Here is a 12,363-nt window from a genome sequence, read left to right as displayed (position 1 = left end):
ACGGTCAAAAGCGTGTCCCTGGACGCAAGCAACACTGGTAACGACTTGGTTAACCAAGAATGGGTTGTGGCAGATCCATGTTTGGGGGGAAAATATATTAACGTACTGTAAACACTTTTATAAAACATTTAGAGATGAAAGTTCATGAAGTTAACTCTACCACGGTCACTGAGTTTCTTATACTGGGATTCCCAGCTCTGAATGATTACAAGTTGCCTTTCTTCTCTATTGTTCTTCTAATGTATTCCATGACTATATGTGAAAACCTGTTGATCATTTTACTGGTGTCCACAAGCCAACGTCTCCGTTCTCCAATGTATTTCTTCCTTGGACATTTGGCGCTATCAGACATAATCCTTGTGACAATTATTGTTCCTAAGATGCTGGATATTATTATAAGAGAAGGGAGCACAGTTCCTTATGTTGGGTGTTTAGCCCAGTTTTACTTTTATGGGGTATCAGTCAGTGCTGAATGTTTTTTGCTCACGGCCATGTCCTATGACCGGTACTTGGCCATATGTAGACCTCTACATTATATCTCAGTGATGGGTGTCAAGCTTAAATACAGCCTGATCATCTCATCCTGGGGGATCAGCTTTATGTTAGTGCTCATCACACTTGTCATTTTATGTAACATAGATTTCTGTGGGCCGCATGTTATTAACCATTTTTTTTGCGATTTTTCCCCTATTTTACAACCTTCTTGCTTAGACAAAACCCCTGTAAGTATTGCTATGGTAGTTCTTTGCATTCCAGTAATTCTGTTGCCTTTTGTACTTATAATCATATCATATGTTTGTATTTTTATGACAATTTTTGGAATTTCCTCCACCTCAGGCCGACAAAAGACTTTCTCCACTTGTGCCTCTCATTTGGTGGTTGTATCTACTTATTATGGCTCCATGTTCGTAATCTACATGGTTCCTTACAGTGGACATTCTATGACTGCTAACAAGTTTATTTCCCTTGTCTACATTGTATTGACCCCACTTCTAAACCCTGTTATATACAGTCTAAGAAACAAAGAGATTCAGTCTTCTGGGATAAATTTTCTAAATTTATGTGGTGTGAAGACATGAAAAGATGAGGAGACCTTATTTAAGGCTGTTATGTGTATAGTCAAGATATATCTTATTATTTATGAAATCACTATAACATTATGTTCTATTTAGTCATAAAATAATTTGGAATGATAATAAAATAAATCTAGTTGAAGTGAATGTATCATTAGGTGACATTTCATTTTGTAGTGGCCAGGTTTGGGGTGGCCCTAACACTACGCTGGGTCCCCTGGACATGGTCAAGGTGTCACCACGTGTTGCTGCTCTCTGGAAGTGATGGTAAGGTGTGGTGCACCGCAATTGGAAAAAAGTCCAGAGAGTCAGTGTCTTCAGTAACCAGTGTGCTTCTTTACTGGAGGAATTCAGGTGCAAAACAATACAGACAAGGCATAGAGCTGGCTTCTCCAGTCTCCTCCCTGGCAGAAGAAGGGATTGATGCTGAGGAAAGTCCTGAGCTAGCTGTCCCTCTCTCTCTCTTTCAGAAGTCCGGAACCCTGGTCAAAGGTCCATGGTCTGTAGCTCAGTAGTCCGAGTAAATCCTTGGTCACAGGGCTGGTCACCCATGGTCTGTGGCTCAGCATCTTCTTCTGGTCACTCATGCAGTTTGGCAGAATCTTCCCCTTCCAGCTCTGACTGCTCTCCTTATATACAATTTCTAGCAAGACTGAAACCGTCTAGTGGGAGAGGTGGAGTGGAGAAGCTCAGCACAAACAGATACATTGTAACACTTTCCGTCTCTCATAGACTTACATTAGAGCTTCAATGACAATGACACAGCAGTTTTTCCAGACAAAAAAAAGTTTCCAGACACAACAAGAGAGCTAAACCAGACAGTAACAAGGTCAGTTTGTCTGATTTTGGTGATAAACAACACTAAAACAGGCTCTTTTTTAAAGCCTTTAATAGCTGTGGAAAATTACCAACATCTCATTCAAAGTCCTAACAGTCTCTCAGTGTTCATTAACCCTTTCCGCAGAGACTTGCAAATACAGTGCAAATGAACAGGATATACATCACAACATACATATAAAATGCAGTTACACAGTATTAAACAGTATAAGTTAGCCCTTTCAAGAGAAATAAAGTAGGGAGTTTTAACTTTGCATAGGGGATATAGGCAAATGCCCACAAATGTCAAAACGTCAAAGTACTCCTGCTCCAGGGCACTACAATTTGAATGAGGTTTTTATTATAAACATATATTATAGAGATAAGCAAACCTTTTGAGACATCTGTTTGTTATGGATTTGCCAAATTCTTTGAAAAGTTCAGTTCAGACTCAAATTGATTCTACCAAAGTGGTTCCCATTTCCCTTGAAATTGGTATAAAACACCCTCTAGTCTCTTAGGACTCTGAATTTTTAGAAAATGTTATCCCTTCTGGTTAATTCTTTATGAAATTTAGCTTTCTCTTTCCTCCCTCCCCCGCCCTTAGCTCTGGAATGCAATGACAGCAATAGCAAATCATGTCGGACTGACCCTGACATACATAGATATGGGTAAATTCATGGTTGATGGCATTAACATACATGTTTGAAAACACACTCTGTGGTATAAGTTCTGCTTTTTCATATAAGCTTCCAGAAATTTGTCCCTTATCGGGGGCAGACGGTACTTAAAAACACAGTGTTATAGGATAAAAAATAAAAAAAAGATGCTTTAGCGAGGCCAGAATGTATGTTCAAGTGGTAACTGCCAAACCAAAAAGTGGCTCATTGTGAATGAGCCTATAAAAATTTGCCCTTTTAATTGGGAGCAGCAGCAGTGCAGTGTGGATATGTAAAGTGGCAGCAGAAGCAGCATAGCATAGAACGTAAAACAAAGTAGATCGGCTGTCTGTGGGTGGTAGTAGTAGTGACGGATAAATAGCATTAATATTGGTGGCAGTAGGGGATTAGCAGCAAAGAGTAGCAGCGGTATGGAACATGATGGTAGGCAGGCAGACAGAAGAGTGGCAAGGTGGGGCACCGTCAGCAAGGCTAGATCTATTCATCTATAAATTATTATAAATGAATCAGAAGGCACTCTCAATCGGAATTTCACATATATAACACATTTATTAATTAGATAAAATTAGTTGATTTGATAAAATATACTATATTCAATGCTATAAAATGTACCTTAAAACTTGTCTATACATGATATAACATCTAAAATTATAACCATATAACCAATTACAAATGGATAAGAATATCAAGAATAGAATATATATTAAAATCGAATAAAAATCGAATATTTATCACATAGGATTATTTTGAAGTTACTTTTTTCGAATGTAATTCAAACAACATTTCAAACATCCATTAATCTTCCAAAGTATGTTCGTCTATATGTCTTTGTTGAGAATTTTGAATGAGTCAAAATTTTGACTAAAGGAACCAAACTACTAAATTCATATATCCTGCAGGATCAAGAAATATTCGAAAAAGCTGGAATTTTTTAAAACAAACCCTATAACTTCGTCTTTTTTTCTTTAAGCTGTATACCCATAGTGGAATACCACGTTTCTACACACCAACACGTGGGACGCCGACAGCTGAGCGCTATAACTACGCCATATGAAAAGCAAAGACAACAGTTCTGGGTTTGGGTGAGTAACGAGCACTGTGAGAGGGACGCCTCTACAGTAAGCATAATCAAATTTTATACGAACAATTGACTATATTATGCAAGATAAATCGTATTAATTCGAAAGTTACTCATCAATTACAAACTGCGCAGCCTTAGTGTCCCAACTGAAAACACCAGACACTGCAGTGCATAAACTAACGATATCAAAGACTGATCCGATCTTTGTTCATTGCAATTATATACATTCTGTAAGGAACTCTATATTGACTCATTCAAAATTCTCAACAAAGACATAGAGACAAACATACTTTGGAAGATTAATGGATGTTTGAAATTTTGTTCGAATTACATTTGAAAAAAGTAACTTCAAAATAATCCTATGTGATAAATATTCGATTTTTATTCGATTTTTTATTCGATTTTAATATATTCTATTCTTGATATTCTTATCCAATTGTAATTGGTTATATGGTTATATTTTAGATGTTATATGTATTGACAAGTTTTAAGGTACATTTTATAGTATTGAATATAGTATATTTTATCAAATCAACAAATTTTATCTAATTAATAAATGTGTTATATATGTGAAATTCCGATGGTGAGTGCCTGCTTATTAATTTAGATTTGTTTAAACTAAGAGAGGAAGTGAATCACTTACAGCAGAGCACCATTACCAAGGTTATAAGTGGGGTGAGCTACTATAACCTACAATTTTAGATCTATTCATCGGCCTCAGCTGAAGGAGTGCGAAATTCCTCCCAAATCCAGGCTTAGTTCATTTTGATAACGATGCATTTACACGATCGTATAATTTTGAGATCCACAAAAGAAACAGATGTCAGCTGTGTGATGTCCATGTTAGATTTGTTACTTTTTAACAATGACTATCCTTGTCTGCAAAAAGGGTAAAAAATAGGACATGTTCAATCTTTTTTGTGGGACTGCAGAATGGAAATACAGATGCGTACAGCACACGGTGTGCTGTCAGTTTTTTTGCAGACCCATAGAAATGAATGAGTCTGTGTGCGATAGGCAAACAATTCAGATTGGATGCGGACAAAAAATACAATCCTGTCAAAAGGGCCTAAACGTGATGTTTTTTCCACACTGCCAGAGGATAACTTCGTCTGTTTGGTTGTTACAACACAGCCTACGGTGCTGAAAACCCTCTCCGAGATGACACTGGAGGAAGGGCAATAAAGAAGACAAAGAGGATAATTTGTTAGTTCGAGGCCACTGCTCTAGTCTGTCTGCCCAGAGGTCAACGAGTTATGGGTATATGCTAGAGACAGGCCAGAGTATAGGTGGGCATTGAGGCTGGAAGTCTCAGATTGTTGATTTGCCTCAACCTGGCCTATGTGAAAACACTGCTCTTTATGTTGAGGAGACAAAACTGGCTGCTGCAAGTGCTCCTGCTTGTGGTGGCAGGAGGTCTTCCGTTCAGACATAATGGAGGCAGGAGTTTGCTCTCTGAAAGCTGCTGCAAGCTGCGTACACAGTGCTTCCTGGTAGTAACTTAATTTGACCTCTCTTTCGGAGGTAGGAAACGTTCCCCCATTTTGTTTTGATAGCAAAGGTCTAAAAGAATTGCTGTCCAGTAATAATCAGACTGCTTGAAACCAATGATACGCCTGTCAGTGCATACAGCTTGCAATTTTGGCCAGCATGCCTGAAGAGCCAGTTCTTTAAGGATCAACCTTCTACCAAGACAATTGGGTGTTGTAGCCAATATCACTTTCATAAGCATCATCATCATCCTCCACCTCTGACTCCTCCTCACCCTCCAGTGGCAGCCCCTGATTCTCCATCTCCATAGAAGTTTTTCCATGTGGGTCCCCAACAGCCATGGGGCAGATAGCAAGATACGTTAGTTGTTCGTATTCTGCCGTCGTGCCCTGTTACATGAGCTTCAATTTCTGTTCTAAGATAAATATGAGGGGGATGACATTGTTCATGCCACAGTTGTCTGTACCAACAAATTGTGTGGCCTCTTTAAAGGACTTCAGCATGTGAGAGGCATTTTGGATAACTTGCCGCTGCCTGGCCTTGAAACAACACATGCTCCCTGCTGAGGCAGTCTAGTACATGACAGAATCTTTCATGGTTTACCGCTGCTCATACAGATGCTCTGGCATGTGCAATATCGAATTACAGTGAGTTAGAATGTTCTTGATTAGGGGTGTAATGGTGGACCATTTTGTCACTGCAAGTCCAGAAGAGCATTCCTCGCCACTTAAGAACATGTGTTATTTTCCCTACATTCAGTGCAGTCACTAAGTTATGCCCATTGTTTCTGACCACCTTGCCCAGATGAAGTTGGTGAGGTGACAGCTAACAGGATATTTGTTGGTTGATGTAGTTTAGTAACTGTTCACCTGTGTGGACTACTATTTCAAGTGCTTTCACTGAGATTTAAAATGGTACCATCTGGATTGTAAAGTATGCGTTGAACACTTGTATTGCTATTTTTGCACCTCACACCATCAGTTGAACTGTCTAGAGATGCCCTGTTCTAGATTTCAGATTACCATTTCAGGGGTTTTTACTCAAAGATTTAAAACTGCACTCTCTGGAATGTAAAACACGCATTGTACACTTGTATTTCATGGCTTTTTAAGCCACAAAATTGATGTATGTAATTTAATAAATGCCCACCGTACTATTTAAATTATGCCAAAAACAGTTATAAAAGATGAGTATTATACATGTCATTTAAAATGGGACCCAAATTCAGAAAATCCCAGAGAAGTAAATAATATACACATTCACATGCGTAAGTTTTGTGACTTTAAAAATGTAACACGAGTTGTCGATTGCAACGTTTTCTGTGCCATTTGGTGATATTTTGCAACATTTCATGATCCTCACCACTTTTCAAAATGGTTTATGTATAAGGGCTAAAAGTGAGATTACACCTGGATTATGGCTCATTTACTATGTGTGAATTTTGCAAAAGTAGTAAAAAAGGTGCAACCTATGCAAAGCAACCCCCTGGTCTACTTTTATACCTAAAGGTGTAACCCACATTGCACTCACGCCAATACTATTAGGGTGCACCATTTCATAAAGTTGGAGCAGGCACGCAAAGTCTGTCTTAAAACTTTGACACAAAAACAACAGCAAACGATAAACATCCCCCATAGAACTTAGTTAAAAAGTTGATCTATGACAGGGCTGGTAGTCATGGGTGTTCTCCAATAGGTTCTGGATACACAGTGACATTTTTTATCTCCATTCAAGCTAGGGATTTTTAAAAGTCCCATTCAGATGTGCCAAAAATCTGCTTGAAGTCCACCTCATAGTGTTCAGGCAAATACACAGAAGTAGTCTGAATAAAGCTGAATGGCATGGTCTAGGAATATGTAGAATATTGGAGGGCGTCTATCTCCTGTCTGTTTAGCTGTTTGAAGGGACTGTGGTGCTTTTGTATGTTTACCTGCACACCATCTCTGTACTGTCTTCTCTTCATTCGCCATTGCATCGTTTTTTGTTAATGCGTGTTCATATGTGTGCCTACATCACCACCTAGTGACCTTTAGCTGTAAGCGCATTGTTGTTTTGTTATAAGCTATGAATATTCATTAGGTCACCTGACTTCCTTCTGCAATTTTCCTTCACCCCTTGGAAGGAGCAGCTGCACATTGTGTGTCTCTTTACTCAAACATCATCGGTAAGGGATTAATTAATGTTTTCTTATGAGCTTTGTGTACATTGTGCTGTACATTCAGTTCTTTGTATGTTCCTTTTTTTTATAGTTTACCTTATCTACTGCCGGTTAATAAAACCACAGATTACAGAAACAAGTCTCTACTTATTAACTAGTAGAATGGTGATATCTGCCTGTTGAACTGCATATAGACCCCAGGGGTACATGTTGTTATAACAGGACAGTAAACGACGACTTCTAGCGAGAGACGTTCACCTGACTACACAGAAGTCTGTTACGGTCCACGTAATATCTGCAAACGGACACCACAGTGACTTCTATACAGTCCAGTGCTGCAAGGGGATAGCTGCTTCAAGCAATGTAGACACATTTGATTGCATACCGTGACCGTTCTCTAAGCACAGCGACCGGCATTCCACAGCACAGTAGTCTCCACGCAGTTAAGTGTCTTCACTAACACCATGTCGTGAAGCACAGTATCGAGCTATAAGACAATATCAGAGAAGGATGGTTCCTCCAAGTCGTCTTCCGTTAGCAATGCAGCTGCCATTGCCCGCACAGAAGCCGCGAAGGTCAAAGCAGCCTTTGCCAAACAAGAAATGAAGATGAAAGAAGAAAAGGCACAGTTAGAGGCTGAGAAAGCAAAGCAACAGGCTTCACTAGAAATGCAAAAGGTTTTCTTAGATGCAAAGCTAGAGAAACTCGCCGTAGAGAAAGAAACGGCAGCCGCCATAGCTGAGGCAGAGTTCTTGGAAGCAATGGAATTCCCGGAAACTGAAAGTCACAACAGTGTGCTTAGCCCAGAACTCGGCCAGCAAGATCCTGTACGACGCACTTCAGAGTATGTCCGTCAACACTCTAGACCAAACAGCAATGCTGATCCATTCCCAGGAACCGAAGATGTCACCTATGCCACAGAAGAATCATACCATCCAAAAGAAAGAGTCACACTCTGAACCCAGTCCTACAAACAAGAGAGCACAGAGCCATGTGACAGAACTCGAGCTAACTTCTCTTCACACCAAGGAAGCCAGCTTCCAGTCCAGCTTGCAGAGCCACCTTATCCCACAAGACGGTATGACATGGGCTGGCCTAAGTCAGAGACTCCATACAGGTATGATCGCCCACCGCACTCTCACTTCCCATCTCCAACCAACCTTAGTAGTAACCAGAGATCAAAAGACTTTGCCAGGTTCTTTACTAAACAAGAGCTAGTTACAAAGGGATTGGCGAAGTTCAGTGATCACCCTGAAAACTATAGAGCATGCCTCTTTTTATAACATTACAAAAGAGGTCTGTCATGTAGTGAGGAGATAGACTTCCTTGTTGATTGGCTTGAAAAAGACTCTGTAGAACATGCCAAGAGAATCAAGGATATTAATATTAACTACCCAGAGAATGAGGACTCTGGCCGCGTCCTTGCTCCTCTTCACTAGCGGGATTCCGGCGGCGCTGCAGAGGGGAAGCGCGTTGCCGGCTCCCCGTTACAATTAAATCTCAGCAAAGGAGAAGTGCTCACTAACACAGAGTTAGACAGATTTGTGAACAATATTTGAGAGTAATGGGTCTTTTGTGTATGTAGAAAATGTTTCAGATCTTTGAGTTCAGCTCATGCAAAAAAAATGGGAGCAAAATCAAAAGTGCTGCGCTTATACTTTTGGTCAGTGTATATAACCACCATTTCAGGAAAAATGTATTTCTTTACCACAAAGCTCCAGGAAATTTGGATTTGTGGCCAATCAAATTTTTACTCAACATTACTGTCTTCGTTTTTCCCTACCTACAGCCATTACAGTTTAAGTGTGTTTCAGACATTTTGAGAGATAATACAATTTTTTGCCGTTGGGGGTTTCCATGCCAACTCATCTTTTCAAAGGCAGATGATTAATACGTATAGCAAGATGTTAGTGAGGCATGGAAAACACAGTCTAACTGGGGATGTTAAACCCCCTGAAAGGCAGGAAAAGGATTAATATGTCACATAACTTCAGTTGTGCAATTTTAACTATGATTTTTTTCCCGTATACATCTGATTGAGTAAAGTACATTGAAAATTGAAGGACATATTAAACCTATAATATTGCCTCCCGATGGATAGAACCCAACTGGTTACCTTAAGTTAAGAAAAATACCCTGGCTAAAATGTATGGATGTTGGAAAGACAATTTAAGACACCAATAGACATTTGGTGCAGGGTGCAAAGAAAGAAGAACATAAGTGGTTGTCTTGTACAACCGTTTTGTATCATCCATGGACTGAGGTTGGGGAAGGGTTTTGAGAGGCCATTTTTTTTTTTCTCTGACATTTTCTCTCACCCTTTTTCTTTTTTCTTTCTCTTACTCCTCATCTTGTTTTGTCTGTTCTATGGAATGGATAAGAGAGCTGGATGGAAAATCTACTAATAAAGTGTTGTACAGTATGAGTATAAGATTGTGCGGTCTTAATGTAAAAGGGGTTTCCGAGACTTTAATAATGATGACCTATCCTTTTGGATAGGTCATCAATTTCTGATCGGTGGAGGTCCGACACCTGAGACCCATACCAGTCAGCTATTTGAGAAGGCACCAGTGCCCTGTGAGTGCTGCTGCCTTCTTGCAGTTTACCTAGCACATCACCGTACATTGTATAGCTGTGCTTGGTATCGTGATCAGCCCCATTCACTGTGATGGATGAACGTGTCCAACAAATCCTAGGAAAAGCTGGAGAGGGCTGCAGAGCTACTGCGAGCTCTGGTGCCTTCTCAGTTGATTGGCAGGAGTCCCAGGTGTCAGACACCCAGAAGATAGGTCATCAGTATATACTTTTTGGAAAACCCCTTTTAAACTCATCTCACAAGAGATTCTCTGTATGGAAAGAGATCGCTAATAGTGATGCTGGGCTTGTCTTGTTGCAAGAAACTCATTTATTGCAGCAGGACAATTTCAGATTTGCAAGTAAGAAATATCCACTGATTTTTCATTCCAAAGCATTGAGAAAAAAGATGGAAGTCCTGATAGTGGCTCATAAATTACTAAACGTTCAGCTTATTAAATGTATTACGGATCCTATTGGAAGAAATATCATACTACTTTTCAAGATCCAGAACCTTCTTTTCAGCGGCACACCAATCATATTCACGTATTGATTCTTTTTTTTTTTTATGGATAGGACATTGCTCCCAACTTTTTTTTTATTGGATAGGGCATTGGTCCCATCAATACAAGCTATCGATATCTTAACTACTACATAGCTCCTATTTTACTTTCCACTACATCTATGGTACAGACGGAAAACTTTAGGTTATGGAAAATGTTACGGAACGTACTTAATAGAAATATAGATGTGATTAAGAGATTTGGCAGAATTTTTAGAGATCAATAATATAGGAAATATATCCCCTCCATTATTATTGTGCACCCATACATATCCGATGAGAGGCATCTTTCTGAAGCTACAATCTCAACTTAAAAGAAAGGATGAGCAAGCCTTGAAAGAGGCCTTACAGCAAATTGCTTAGAAAACGAACATAAGACTCATCCAATGAGTTTGGCCTATTTCAATCTGGTGGCGGCCTACTTGAAATTAAAGCGCATGCTAATTCAACAACTCATCAAGTCTTTAAAAAAGATAAATCTAAGTTTTATGCAACTGGTGATAAACCAGGCAGGGTGCTCATCCATAGACTGATGGAAGCAAGAACAGAGAACATAAGAATGAGGGATGGTGAGATTACCCATGATACATCTAGAATTTTGGAATCTCTCATGGAACATTTTATGAATTATATAATCTGAATGAGAAAGAAGATTTAAACCTTCTCTCAATGACTACTTGAATTCTCTTGACCTACCTGTTCTGGATAAAGACCAGAATACTATTAATTGGTGATTAAACGATAGCGAGTCGGTCACGGCAGGTTCATAACTGAATACTTCCACCAATATTCGGATATTTTAATACTTCACTTAACTATACTATTTAATTATATTGCAGAGGGTAAAGATCCCACCAAAGAAATGTTAGATGCGAGAATAATAACGATTTTGAAAACCAAAAAAGATCCAACATTACCCTCAAGTTATAATAACACCTTCAAAGATTTGATATGCCTTAAAATGGTCCCTCGGTCTGGTTCAGGAGTCTAGACAATCATGGGGAACACTGCTGACTTGACAGTTGTCTAGAAGACAGGTTTTGACACCTTCCACATGGAGGAGAAGCCACAAAAAGTCATTGCTAAAGAAGCTGGCGTTTACAGTGTTTTAAGTGCTGTATCCAAGCATATTAATGGAGAGTTGAGTGGAAGGAAAAGGGAGGTAGAAAAAGCTTCACAAGCAACAGGGAGAACCACATCCTTTAAATGATTGTCAAGAAAAGGCCATACAAGAATATGGGGGACGTTCACAAGGAGTGGACTGCAGCTGGAGTCAGTGCTTGAAGAGTCACCACAGACAGACGTATCCAGGATATGGGCTAGAATTGTTGCATTCCTTGTGTCAAGCCACTGTCATGACCCAGATAAAATGTCAAAAGCCTGTTGCCTGGGCTAAGGAGAAAAAGGACTGGACTGTTGCTCAGTGTTCCAAAGTCCTGTTTTCAGAGGAAAAAGAAAATGGCATTTAATTTGGAAATCAAGGTCTCAGAGTCTGGGAGAAGAGTAGAGAGGCACATAATCCAAGCTGCTTGTGATTCAATGTGAAGTTTCCACAGTCAGTGATGGTTTGGGGGGCCATATCATCTGCTATCCACCCTGTTTAATCAAGTCTAAAGTCAGTGCAATTGTCTACCAGGAAATTTTAGAGCACTGCATGCTTCCCTCTGATGATAAGTTTTTTGGAGATGCTCATTTCATTTTCCAGCAGGACTTGGCACCTGACCACACTGCCAAAAGTACCAATACCTGGTGTAATAACCACGGCATCACTGTGCATGATTGGCCAGCAAACTCGCCTGATGTAAACCCCATAGAGAATCTGTGGTGTACAATGTCGGACTGTGGTTCCTTGGGTCCACTGGAGGAAATTATTCTCAGGTCCCAAACTCTATATCAATAATAAATTTGATAGATTTTTAAACAAAGTA

General features: G+C 39.6%; 1 protein-coding gene across 1 annotated transcript; it reads left to right on the top strand.

The window, feature by feature from the left end:
* Positions 1-134: 134 nt before the first annotated feature.
* On the top strand, positions 135-8,258 carry LOC120990342 (olfactory receptor 6F1-like). Its single transcript, XM_040419100.1, has 2 exons — positions 135-904; positions 7,775-8,258. The coding sequence occupies exons 1-2, from the start codon at positions 135-137 to the stop codon at positions 8,256-8,258; spliced, it is 1,254 nt and encodes a 417-aa protein (XP_040275034.1).
* The last annotated feature ends 4,105 nt before the right edge of the window (positions 8,259-12,363 follow it).

The sequence above is a fragment of the Bufo bufo genome, chromosome 1 (genome assembly GCF_905171765.1).
Source record: "Bufo bufo chromosome 1, aBufBuf1.1, whole genome shotgun sequence".
NCBI classification, from domain to species: domain Eukaryota; kingdom Metazoa; phylum Chordata; class Amphibia; order Anura; family Bufonidae; genus Bufo; species Bufo bufo.
The sequence above is the reverse complement of the archived record's forward strand: the minus strand, read 5'-3'. Positions and strand labels throughout refer to the sequence as shown.